This window comes from Perna viridis, chromosome 10 (assembly GCF_037379345.1).
Source record: "Perna viridis isolate PV_CMFRI_1.1 ecotype Kerala chromosome 10, ASM3737934v1, whole genome shotgun sequence".
NCBI classification, from domain to species: Eukaryota; Metazoa; Mollusca; class Bivalvia; order Mytilida; family Mytilidae; genus Perna; species Perna viridis.
Window position 1 is genome coordinate 35,660,043 of NC_142454.1, and position 13,048 is coordinate 35,673,090.

The 13,048-nt window shown below is 30.9% G+C and overlaps 1 protein-coding gene across 5 annotated transcripts in view; it reads right to left on the bottom strand.

The window, feature by feature from the left end:
- The window catches only part of LOC148605586 (von Willebrand factor A domain-containing protein 3B-like), a 50,395-nt gene extending 37,555 nt beyond the window's left edge, over nt 1-12,840 (bottom strand). For 4 of the 5 annotated variants that reach the window (XM_088550290.1, XM_088550288.1, XM_088550289.1 and 1 more), the window contains exons 1-9: nt 12,564-12,840; nt 8,659-8,907; nt 4,766-4,857; nt 4,089-4,339; nt 3,626-3,785; nt 3,275-3,343; nt 2,759-2,865; nt 2,152-2,387; nt 1,930-1,950 (exon numbers count right to left, since the gene is read on the bottom strand). In XM_088550290.1, coding sequence (XP_088406416.1) covers nt 1,930-1,950; nt 2,152-2,387; nt 2,759-2,865; nt 3,275-3,343; nt 3,626-3,785; nt 4,089-4,339; nt 4,766-4,857; nt 8,659-8,907; nt 12,564-12,618 — 1,240 coding nt within the window. In that variant the 5' untranslated portion in view covers nt 12,619-12,840. The remainder of the gene's footprint in view (nt 1-1,929; nt 1,951-2,151; nt 2,388-2,758; nt 2,866-3,274; nt 3,344-3,625; nt 3,786-4,088; nt 4,340-4,765; nt 4,858-8,658; nt 8,908-12,563) is intronic. The other variant, XM_088550287.1, reaches the window with a different exon arrangement.
- Between the last annotated feature and the right edge of the window lie 208 nt (nt 12,841-13,048).

Below are 13,048 nucleotides of genomic sequence, written 5' to 3' on the forward strand. Positions count from 1 at the left end.
AAATACAAGGACATGAACTCTTTCAAACTTTGTATTAGTCTGAATCATATAATCTGGGTAGGACATGTTAATTATAAGTGTAAAAAAATGTACCTTATATATATTTAGCTTCAAGAAAAATTTGACAACTACTTCTTCAAAATGAATATCTTCCAATGTAAGCATCAGCCTGAGGTATAAGGCAAACGGCAATGGGATAGAGACAATGGAGGACTAAGGTAAGGGCACTCTAAACATCTGTTTATACAAATATTTCTGTTACTAAGAAAGGTTTGACTGGACACATTCAATAAGGACAAGGTAAAGAGACACTTCAAACATATTTCCTTCATTCATCAAAGATTGAAAATGAGTTTCTGCAAGCCATTTATATTCTAAATAGGAAACACTTCTTTTTTCCATGCAATAAATATAGATTAGAAAAGATCTATGTATCATAAGCAAGAAATAAATTCCATCTACACACTCTGTTCCTGATTAATAGGACATATGGTCTATGGCATGACAATTAAAATCTACTCCTTCTGTGTAATTCATACATTTACATTGAAACCTGTATAAACCAATCCCCCTTTTGAACTAAAAAATCTGTTTTGTTTGGACAAGAGTCTTGTTTACCAAGGTTAAAAAAAATTAAAATTGAATTAAAGGGACTATACAAAATGTCTGTTATAGACAGTTTTTTTAGTATTCAGGATTCAGTTTACACAAGTTTCACTGTATAGAGAAAACTATAATTCATGCATGATAACTTTATAGCCATTTACATTTTTCATCTTTTTCTTATTTTATACTTTTTTCATTGTTTCAACTGAATGCCTGATGTTTTTGATGCCAAAGGTTGTATTTTCTTATATAAAATATGCTGAGTTTCAAATCTGCAGTTATTAAATTTTGCTTGAAAACTATATATACAGTATATGTATTTGATCTCCAAATACAATCACTGTGCTGCTATATAAAAGCTTAAATTTGAAAGCTTGAGAAAAATATACAAGAACAGTAAATAAATGTGAAAAAAAATCAAGACCTGAAAGTATGAAAAATTACACAGAAGGAATAAGGGCTGTTCCAGTAAAATGTATGAGGGATTGAGGAAGGCACTTTTATTCTTTGTATAAGCGTGGGTGTTTCTAAAGTTTAATACAAAACATCAATAGACTTCTATGGGTGGCTCCCCTGATGAAAAAGTACCTTCCATGGGTACTTCATATGTTTTAATGGAATAGCCCTAATCAAAATTTTCATGGACATGCTGATCAATAGTTTTCTACAGGTAACATAAAATAAAGCATACCATGTACATGTTCTAAAATATATTTCATAATATTTTATCTTATATGTAAAAGATGTACATCTACCTACTCTTCCAATAAAAGTATTTGATAAAGATGACAATCAAAGAAGACAACAATGATACTTAATACGTAAAATTACAGTGAGTCAAATAGTTAACTTCATGGCAAAGGATGACATCATCTGATGAAATTCCCTATGTATTTAACTTTACAATTGGCAAAGAGATTTCAACTTTCTACCAAACACAGATTAAAGTATTTATGCAATGATAGAAAGTTTTAATTTCTTGTTAATTATTTAGTTAAATACCTAAGACATTTTATCAGGTGATGGCCATTCAATGAGAGGAAGACAACTCTATTCTCTGAAGTTAACTATATTATTCACAGAAATTTGGTGTGATAAATCATGTTTTGTGACATAATAAGTCAGTTCAAAACAAGGAAAAGAAACTAAATTGCATCACATTAAATCTCTTTAAATTACAATAGCTATAATTGTGCATTAAATTACTGAGTATATAATGTCTGTATTGGTAAATGTACATAATAAAAAATATACTTCATGCTAATACATTGTACGTGTAAAATATTTATTAAGTCAAAGTGTTAAAGGTTGGTGTAAGCTCACCATCAATAATTTCTGTAGGACCTGTCAATATGTATTCATTTATTTAATAAAACATGTATTTGTCTTTCAGGTAAAGATAAATCAAAGTATACAGACATTTAACTATTACATGTATTAAGTTACCTATTCTTAAATAATTGAGCAATTCAAAATGTATAAACTTAGTAGTTTTTTTTTTGTATTTCTCACATTAAGACTAGTTCATGCTAAGTAAAACCTTACCAACAATAACTTTTGGTTCTGGAACTTCTTCCATTATAGCTTGTACTTGTGAAATAGTATTCCTAGCTTCTTCTATCTCCTCAAACAATAAGGCCACATCTTCTCTCATTCCTGCTCCCGGGGGTACTCCTCCATACGTACGCTTCTTCAGCACTATATTGGCACGATTATTCCGAGGATCAACTGGGGATGGCTCATAACTGTCCATCTCCATGATCACTGAGTAGGCATGAAATCTAGAAGGTTAAAGGTCAAGTGTATATAAAAACATTAGGTAAAATATGCTTGCATGCCAAATTTGAAATCCATCCATCCATTGAGAGTCAAGATAATTGCAATGAAATTTGGATGGATATACCTACGAGATGATTCCAATTTACCACCCAGTTGGGTATAACAATATCTATTGATTACGAAAAGTTTGATGTTTCAAAGTTGACAATTTTTTTGGAAATACACTTAATTATTGTCTCTATAATTATCCATCAAACATAGAAAGTTTTCGTGAACCCTAAACAACAACAAACTCACTCACGTACTGTGACCAGAAGCACCATGCTATTTCTAATCTACAGATATATGTACTATACATCTCTATATAACTTACTTGGCACCACTTCTATCAGTGAAGTCTTTCAGGAATCTTACTGTCCCTGAGTCATCACAGTTAAAGGCAACAATGTGTACAGGCACTTTACGTGGTAATTCTTTTACCTGGAAAAACATGTCATTATGACTAATAATTCTACTCATGTAAATGTATTTACAAGAGGTTGGTGTAAAAATAAGGTATTACATGTACACCTATGAAGAATTTAACTGATGATTAGCATAATTTACTAGTATAGAATTCTAGAAGTGCCAATTCCAATACAGCAATTTTTTGAGATGGCCTCACACAGTTGATAGCTGAAAAACTTGAGTCCAATCCATTTGTTTTTTCCTTCAACAATATATATGTTAAAATATAAAATGACAGTTCAAGCAAAGTCTCATAAAAAATTTCTAGTAATAGTGATTTTTCACCTTCAAATTACTAACTTTAAAATCTACATTTGTCACAAAGAGTCAAAGTTCAATAAAATATATCAGGGTAATCTAAAGACAGTGGACTATAATTAACCTTTTCTTTCAGAATTTCTTTACATGATTCTATTGATGATCCTTCTGTGAACAGGTAAATAGCTTCATTCTGAAATAACCAAATGTTAAAACATCCTATTAACATGAAAAAAATTGGTGCCTTTATACTATATTAAATTTTAACTGAATTATTCAAAAAGAAACAAATTCATCAGTTCTGTAAATAGATTTTGAAACAATAACAATCTTTGAAGATATAATGAATTTTGATTATAAATGAAATCCTTCTATAACAAAAAAAAAAAACGATTTAAAAATATTCTGCTTTATAAGAAAAAATTAAATAGATTAATTAGTACCCTCACATTTTATCAATAATATATATACTCACATTAGGATCATTGGCTGCCTTCTTGACAGCTTCACAAGTTGTAGTTTTAGCAACAGGGGCCAATCTATCTAAGTTCCAGACCCAGTCAACAGCTCCCTGTATTGTATCGTGAGTAACAGGTACACACTCAGGATGGTACCTCTCTATATCATCTGTAGACCTGTATATAAATATGAAGGATATACTGCAATTTACAGTCTGTCAACCAATTTTTCTTTGCAGATATTTATTGTTGTGATCTAGGATTTCAATCCAATTTCACAACACTCTCTCAAAGATGTATTTTTTAATTAACAGTATAAAGACATTAACTGTCATGGTAATTTCTTGCTTGTGAAATTAATGAAAATAATTGCTTGCAAAAATAAGTTTCAAAATGCCCAAGTGTTTACTTATCATCAATATTCCACTTAAAAGTATTTGCAATACTGACAAACAATAATATAATGACTAATTGTTGTACCTTATCAAATTAAATTTGACAACTTGTGTTAGCTGTTCATAAATGACCCTTTCTAGAGCCATTCTGTATTGGTCAAAATGTATCGGAGACATGTTACGTATATCAAGAACGATAGTCACAGCTTTCTCTTCTATCACACCAAAGAGACGTCGACTCTCTGTAGTAAGCCATTCCAATCGACGCTTGAATAAGTTCAATGACTGGTTCAGTCTGGCTTCTATTTGTCTCAGTTGCTCTCTGCTGCATGTAATCTGTTTAAAAAATATTAAAGCGATGACTTTACTTGAAAAAAAATTAATTTTACAACATGAGAAAGCATGATTAATTATGCTGATAATCAAATGTAAATAAATTTAGTTCCTTATAGTAAGTATCAATTTGTCTATTCATTCTAAATATGTATTTGTCAATCTACTGCCATGCACTACCTGAAGTATTTAAATGGATACATTATGTACATATTGTTATAATATAAAAGACATAAAAAACATTTAACCATGATGATCATTGGACTTTAAATGTCTAACGAATTTTATGACTTTATAGAAGTGTTTTTGAAGCAGAATATATTCACACAGTTCTCACCTTATCACTTATAACTACTAAATGTACAAACAACAAGTAATATAAATAATGCTAGATTATAGATAAAGTGAATGATTCGGTTTTATACTTACATTAAATGTTTTACCATCAGGCCTAAATATCTGGTGAAACAACCCATCAGCGTATCGAGAACTTATAGGTCTCTTTAGTGATCTGTCAAAATCTGAAACAAAAACATACATAGTGCAAGTCATTGTTAGGATAAAACAAAACACTGTGAGGTTTGCTCACTAGATGACATCCCAGCACTCCTTCTATGAAACTGAATAAGAAACCTCAAAGATATTCAGTTGGAAATGAAAATAAGAGATGTAAAATGGCATAGTTTTCAAGTTTTAAAGAATTCCATTTCCAGATTTCAGGGGAGTTGCACACCAGAAGATTGGTGGACTAATGATAAGGTCCTTGTTTTGCATCAGAAAACCTTAAAAGTCATTCTGATGGAAATGCAAAACATGAAGTTGCACACACTGTCATGCTAGGCATATCCCCACTCATACTGGCATGTTTATTTAATATTACACAGCACCAAATTTGCATACAATACATGAGCCATCTATATAAAGCCACCCATCCAATTTTAAATTAATCCATCCATTAGGAGTCAAGATTTTGTGACAAAAATTTTCACAAATTTTTGATAAAGTGAAAATGGTAGAGTCCCTCTAAACTAGAAGTTGATATTTGACAGCACCAGTAATCGCATACAATGTATGACCCATCCATATAAAACAACACACCAAATTTTAAATAAATCCATCCAACTTTAGCTAAGATAATGTATGCTCCATCTTAATAAAGCCAAAAATTAAATATGAAATTAATCCATTGGGATTTGAGGTAATTGAGATGCAGACAGATGGACCATTTGATCTCTACAACTCTTGTGAAAATGGATTTTTTTTAAAGATTGTCAGAAAACTAGATGTATTTTGGAGAAATTTTTTGGCAATATATTTCCCAAATTATTTTTTGAATTGCAGTATTTTTCAATATAAAGAATTTTTACTTCTTTAACCATAAATATATGGCAAATCAGATGTTCCTTGTTTGATTGCACATGGTAGAATCTCTCTGTGAAGGATTTGGTCTCCTATGTGGATAGTTTTGGTTTTGAGTACTTGTATACAATTCAAGTTTGGATTTAGATCTTCCTATATATTTGGTTCTAATATAAATGTACTGCTGGTGAGAGGTTACTCCTTAAAACACGTGTACAGAATATATCGAAATTTGCAATATATATGATAGGTATTTTTGTACTTGATTCTGACCGTTTGGTGAGGTAAGTATAACACCTTCAAAATTAATTATTCTTTATGATTATGTCTCATTCATATTCTCAGTCTTACTGATCGCGTGACATAATTTAAATATACAGAATTATATCTGTTATACTGTTGCATAGCACCTAAAAGTAGTAACCAACTATAACAATAGTTATTAGAGGGATAAAGCTGCATCAAGGAAACAGACTGATACAATGTTTACGATACATCAAGAACAATTCTGTTAACACTTAGTAGTTGCCACATATACACAGTAAATAAACCATGCAGCAGTCATATAAGGACAAAACAATATTTTACTTTAGTATCAAGGGTTTTGAAATGAGACTATGATGAATTGTAAATCTGAATTGTTACTGGCTAAAAAATGATTGATAGAATACTCAAGGGAGAACAGAATCGATACATGATATAATATAGCATTATAGCAATAACTGAACAATAAAGTAATTAATACAACATCAAAGTCTACTTATGAGAAGGCTACAGGTTTAAATGACTTTATCAAAGTAATTACAAGAAATATTTGAGAAGGGAAATCTCAATAAAATTATAAATCAATAGGGTACATGGAAGTGTTCTACATGTTCTGTCATAATTAAGTACTTCTCAGTCTAAGAACCATTTGCATTGTGTGTATAAGGTGTGACACAAGAGGGAAAAATGCAGAGACAATGGGAAAAATTTAGTGCATTATCCAAGTATTTATTCCTCTTATCTCCAGAAATGACTATCAAAGTGTTTGTAAAGTTTGCTTTTTTAAGATAATGAAAAGTCAAATTAAGTTGCACAGCTGAAAAATGGCAGGAAAATTGTCCAGCACCTTTTCCCAATAAAAAAAATATCTACATCACAGATACTTCAATATAAACTAAAATAGCTTTTTGCTTGTTTTCTAGATGTATCGAATGTATTAGCAAAAAATACCAAATTGAAAAAAAAAAATGATATGCCACCCATAGCCTGATTCTTACACAGAATGGTACTCAAATGTTTTGTAAATGAATCAGCTGTCCTTATACAAGGTATTAAATGAATCTGAAATCATTTTAGAATCTAGAATTTCAGTAAATGAGCTCTTAAAGTCCAAACTAAGGGTTCGTTGATAAAATGAGCTGAGCAAAGCTTGCCAAAACTATGCAGACTTTTTGTACCCTGCTAGAACTCTAACAAATAGGCTTCTGGAACAGGGTTATGTTGCTACAAGATTAAAGTCATCACTACAAAGTTTTATGGTCGTCATCATGAACTCGTGGATCGTTATGGTGTATCCATCTGCACCATGAAAACTGATTTATTCAACGGGTCATAGTTTTCCTTTCCTCGTTTGTCTACCACGGACTTGACTTTTTACAAGCAACTTGGTGGGTGTTTCTAGAAAAACAGAGGATGCTTACCCTACCGGTGCACCTGGTCCATGCTCCCAGATTTTAGTGGAGTCCGAGTTGCTCATTTGCTTTTGTTACTTTGTATGTATGATTTTAGTTACTTTATGTTCTTTGTTGTGTATGTCTGTTTTCCATGTCTGGTCTTTGTCCCTGGATTACATTCTTTTGATTACCGCTATAACTTGGTTCCCTTGATTACTCTTTAATCAAATATAAAAAAAATTATCTATTCTCCACATCATACATGCATGTAAGAAACGTGTACTGGTAAGTTAGGTACCATAAATATCTACTTGTAACATGGTACATACATTTAAACCTTACTGAATAAATATATTTGACAACTTCTTGTGTAATCTGATCTTCAGTATATACGGAGCAGGAAGAAAGTGCTCACGAGATAATGATACAGAATTTTTTCAACATTTAAATAAATCCTTATATATTTTCCTGATACATGTACAACTGACCTTTAAAATCAAACATTAAAAATTAACAGAATTTTAAACAAATAATGAACATTTGAACAAATGATGTTTTTATAAATGCTTATTCTCATTTCACAAACATCTCATGCATGTCAGGATGATACACGTATGATTAAAACAATAATCATTGTAGTGGATTCTGAACAACTAATAAGAGGTAGGTGTAACCTCTAAGAGGAGGAAGTTACAAGCTGGAGAGATCTTATAAATAGATCTCAAGTTTGATGTGGTGACTTGTCTGTAGGTCAAGGTGTCCGATATTTTTGCACAATCAGATTTAACCCTGCCATTCTGCCACAGTTTTTGATTTTAAAATATGAGAAAAGCTGAGTAGTTTCAATAAGTATTTACCCAGCATGCCACTTCCTGTCAGACTGATAATCAAAGCCTTATAGATTATCATTATAATGACTTTATTCTCTAGTAAATAATCAGTGGAAAGTTTTAACCATATTTGATATTTAACTTAAAGAAGCTAGAGTCGAAGGAAGAAATATACATTTATTCTGATTAAGCCTACATATACATGTATCACTGCCAGCCATATAGTTATCTATCTTTTGCCAAAATATTGCAACCATAATAAAAAGCAAGGACTCAATATAGCAAGGCAATTGGTTGACACCACTTGCGGCAAGCTCTGCATTTTGTAGCACTACATGCTGTGATCATTTTACTATGGATGTGGCCTTAAAACCTTTGAAGCACATCATACTAGAATAAAAGATGGAATGTTGAAGCAATAAAAATTTACATTTAGCTATAAAATATATCACAAAAAAACTCCTAGTCTACCTACCATCACTGACTTTAAAGCCTATCACAGGAAGTATCTGATATAGAGTTAGTTTACTTCTCCTCAGACCATACTGAGACAGCCACTTCTTGGTGTTGACAAGAGTCCTGACATCCATTTCCCATACTTGAGATGGAGTTTTCTGTAAACTGACTTCTGGATTGTATTCTTCAACTGCCCTCTCTGTGTTTTCTATGCCTAAGTTTACTTTAGTAAATCCAGGGGAAGTATACTCCAGGTCAAAAGAAACATCTAAAAATAGAGTTATCTCCCATTAAGTGACTACCTTTAATATATTGTATTTTTATATTTTAAATTAAACAATGTGAGCAATTTTATCTTAGATACAGACACATAGAGTTGTAATTTAATTTTTGGTCTAAGGCTAGATCAGTCGTATGCACCAACTGAAGGTAGTGAAATAAACAACATGAAGTTGCATGTGTTGACATGCTAGGATGCTAGGTATACTCCTGCACCATTGTTATACAGGAAATTAATGTTGAACAGCAACCAAAATCGCTTTTAACATACGCTCCTTCTAAACAAAGCCACATACCATATTGAAATCAATCTGTTTAGTGCCAGCCAAGATTTTTGTGACAAAAAATGCCACCCCCCCAAAAAAAAAAAACAAAAAAAACATAAAAACAAAATAAAAACAAAAAAAAAACAAAAACAAAAACAAATAAACAAGATGATGAAATTTGACAGCAACCAAAGATCCTCAATATGTATGTTCAATCTACATTTGTACACGTACATGTAAAAGCCACACACCAAATTTGAAATCAATCTATTTATTGGGATTCAAGACATGGATGGATGGAATGACAGATGGACATGGTGTTTTATTAAGTAGCTGTCTTTGTAAGAATCATGCAAAATCTGAAAAATGTGATACACCTGAAAAAAGGCTACATATTTTTATTTTTGTAATTAAGTTGTTTTATGGGTCTATACTATGAAATGTGTAATTATTCATTCAAATCTGCCTGCTCTTAGAAGATAATCATCATTGAAAGTCCAGTAGATTCTATTGTATTAGAGCATCATTTACAGAGTTGTCTCCCTTAATTTTGTAATCTACAGTGCTTTCTATATAATTTTTATCTCCTATGAGCACGGGTTATATGAAAAACTAAATGTTAATTTCTGTTTACTATGACATTTCAAACAAAATATCAAAAATAAAAATATGTAGGCTTTTTACCCATAAATCACATTTTGCATGAGCCTTAGCTGGAGTGCTACTTAAGTAGAGGTATAAAAATAGGATTTTGTTTTGTAGCTTCATACGATGAAACTTTTTTGGTTGATTCTAGTCATAATAAGAACTAGTAGCAATATTCTACGCTTAAGAGATTTAATCAATATGTTTAAAAGTTTTAATTTTATAAAAGCACTCTTACAGTACAAAGTTATTTTTCTAACAGTTTAATAGAAAAATTCAACTACCAATTTATTTTCCATGATTACATTTGAATCAATACAAATATCTATATTCCTAGGTAGAAGTGTAAATACGATTTACACTGTAATTTAATAATTTACTTTTAGGTCTTATCTGCTAAACTTCTTTAGGTGAAACTTTAATATTATAGCCTAATGCCTGGGTAGATTTTGAATTATGCAATGAAAACTGATCCTTTTTACTTTGTCTTGGCTGTGCAATGCACATCTGATAAAGTTTTACTTGTATATAAACTAGATTTAATTGTCAATCAGACTTTCAACATAAAAACCATTTAACTGAGAGCAATTCATCTTCAAACAGTTTTATAGTCTAGGTTGTCATTAAAAATCCTTTTTACTGCGCATACAGAAATTTACAAGGCTTTACTGTTCAGTTTTATTGAAGTAAAATGTATGGGTAGGAATACTATCCTCATTGTGGGCTCTTCAACAATAAGTTCTGTTTAAACCCATTCACACCAATAATGGTTCATATATTTACAAGATGAATTTGATAAAAATCCTCATTTGAATATGAGAAAGTGTGAAGTAACCTTTGTCCTCATATTTAATGAGCTGTGAAAAAAAATTTCAATCGAAAGCTTATTTACAGCATTCAACATAAATCCCAGTAATCTTATTGGAAAGTTGTAGAATATTACAAGAACCATTAATTACAAAATACAAATAACAATGCTACATTCTTTGTTAACAAATGTACAACTGATACATGTACATGTATTAAATGTTGTTTTGTTTGAGATGTTGTAAACTAGATATTTTTTCATGGATACTTTATGTCATAAGATGTACACACAGTCTATGCTTTTACAACACAGATAAACATGTACAGGTAGTACAAAAGTTTAATTGTCATGAACATTTGGTGAAATTTTTACTCAGAAAGAAAAATCTTGTAATTTACTGCTAAACTGATGTAACAATTTTTGGCACAGACTTTAGTGTTTGTATCTAAAAGGTCAATATTGTAGATCAATATAGCAGGATTGCATTGAGTGAGAACTGAATACATTGACAAGATACTCATTTACATGAACAGGAAATAAACTGAGCAGTTTAATATTATCAAGGATCATGCTGGTCCTATTGTTTTTGATTACACACCATATGTACCGATACATGAATTCAAATTAAAGTTAAGAAAAAATCTTTTTACTGAGTGAACTGGTAGACAACATGACAGACCCTTTTAAGAAATTACATGCATAATTAACAACTATTTAATTGTTCTAAAATTACAAATTAAATATCCATACATGTATGTGATAAATGAAGCTTCCAACAATAGTATAGCAAAATTCACCAATAATGAACATAATGAACTGATCAATATTTTAACAGCTACCAATTTCAATAACATGACACCTATGAATGGAGAAAAACATAAAAAAGTCACATAACTTCCCGCATGTATTTGTAAGATTTAGAAGCAAAACCGCCAGTTTGAAACATGTATCATGTCCTGGACTCTTGACGCTTCTGAAATTTCTAACTTTTTGTTTAAATTAATAGTGTGTCACAGAATGACATGACATGATGGTCAACCAGTACTGTTTGTTCAGGTGATAATGAAGTACTTCCAGGATTTGTTTTCCATTTGTTATTTTCTATCTCTTATAAATTTTATTACAACAAGGTATAATGTACAAATGCATGAATGCTGAAAATATATTTAAAAAATAAATAGATGTTCATATATAAAGTTATACAAATGTACCAACCAATATTCAATTTGTCATTTGATTGTAACCAGACTAAAAAAAAATCATCATAGTCTGATATCAATATGTAATATAAACAACTGCTTGTTTAGGACATGAAAGTCCATTTCCCAGGGAAGATTATCGAAATTTTACATAAGAAAATTATCTTATGATCTGCATTTCCCTTCAGGAAATTTTTTTTGGAGAAAAAAAGTTTACCATTTCAAGCAATATAAAGCTTGTCCTTTAAACTGGTACACATTTTAAACCACACATAAAGTATACATTATGTACAAAATGTATGTTTCAGCAGCTCAGGAGTGATTTTATTGCAAACCAGTTTCAAAATACTGTATTCAAAATTTTCTTGGAGGGATGTCTTAAAGTTAAACCCTCTTATAGTAAATAACTTTTGCAAGGGAAAGTGAATTATTTCCCCCCCCCTAACTTATTCTTTGCTTTAATTGTTGTAAATACAGTGTACATACATTTATAAGCATCTAAAATAAAACACATCGCATATAAATAATAATTTGCTTACAGTATTTATTGATGTTTGAAGTTTTTGTTTCTGTGTTCCAGCACAGACCTGTAATTAAAGAGATTTGTGGAAATATTTTCTTTGGGTGATTTTACATCACTTAGTTTGTCATTATACAATGGAAAATGTGTTTGTTTCACATAGAATTTGCTTAAGCAATTCTTATTTAAAAAAAAAATACAACTTACGATCTGAATATGCATTTTTCCTGTATGGATCAACAGCATATAAAGCAGCTGTCATGATGCTTGTTCTTTTCTTACTCGGTTTGGGAAAAAAGTTATAGATTTTAACACAAAAGTCGAATTAAGAGTTATTTCAATCCAGGATGAATCCAACTATAAATGTAGGAAATATATCCGTTAGTGAGTAACCCATATAGAGTAGATTAGCAGCATCATTCCTATTTTCCTAAGTCCCCGACACCTGCATCGCCATATTGTACACAACCGCAGTTGCTTGGCATTCCATAACCCTCGGGAGTTTACGTCACTAATGGCATTTCTTTCGTTTAAATAAGGTAAAACATAGAGAAAATTAAATTAATTTTGAGTTACTCCCCTTACCGTCTGCCATAATTAATTACATTAGCGCTATCTAACGACGATAGCAGATATTCTTTATGAAACGAAAACACGTTTTATGATGACGTGATACGCATAATGATATCGGG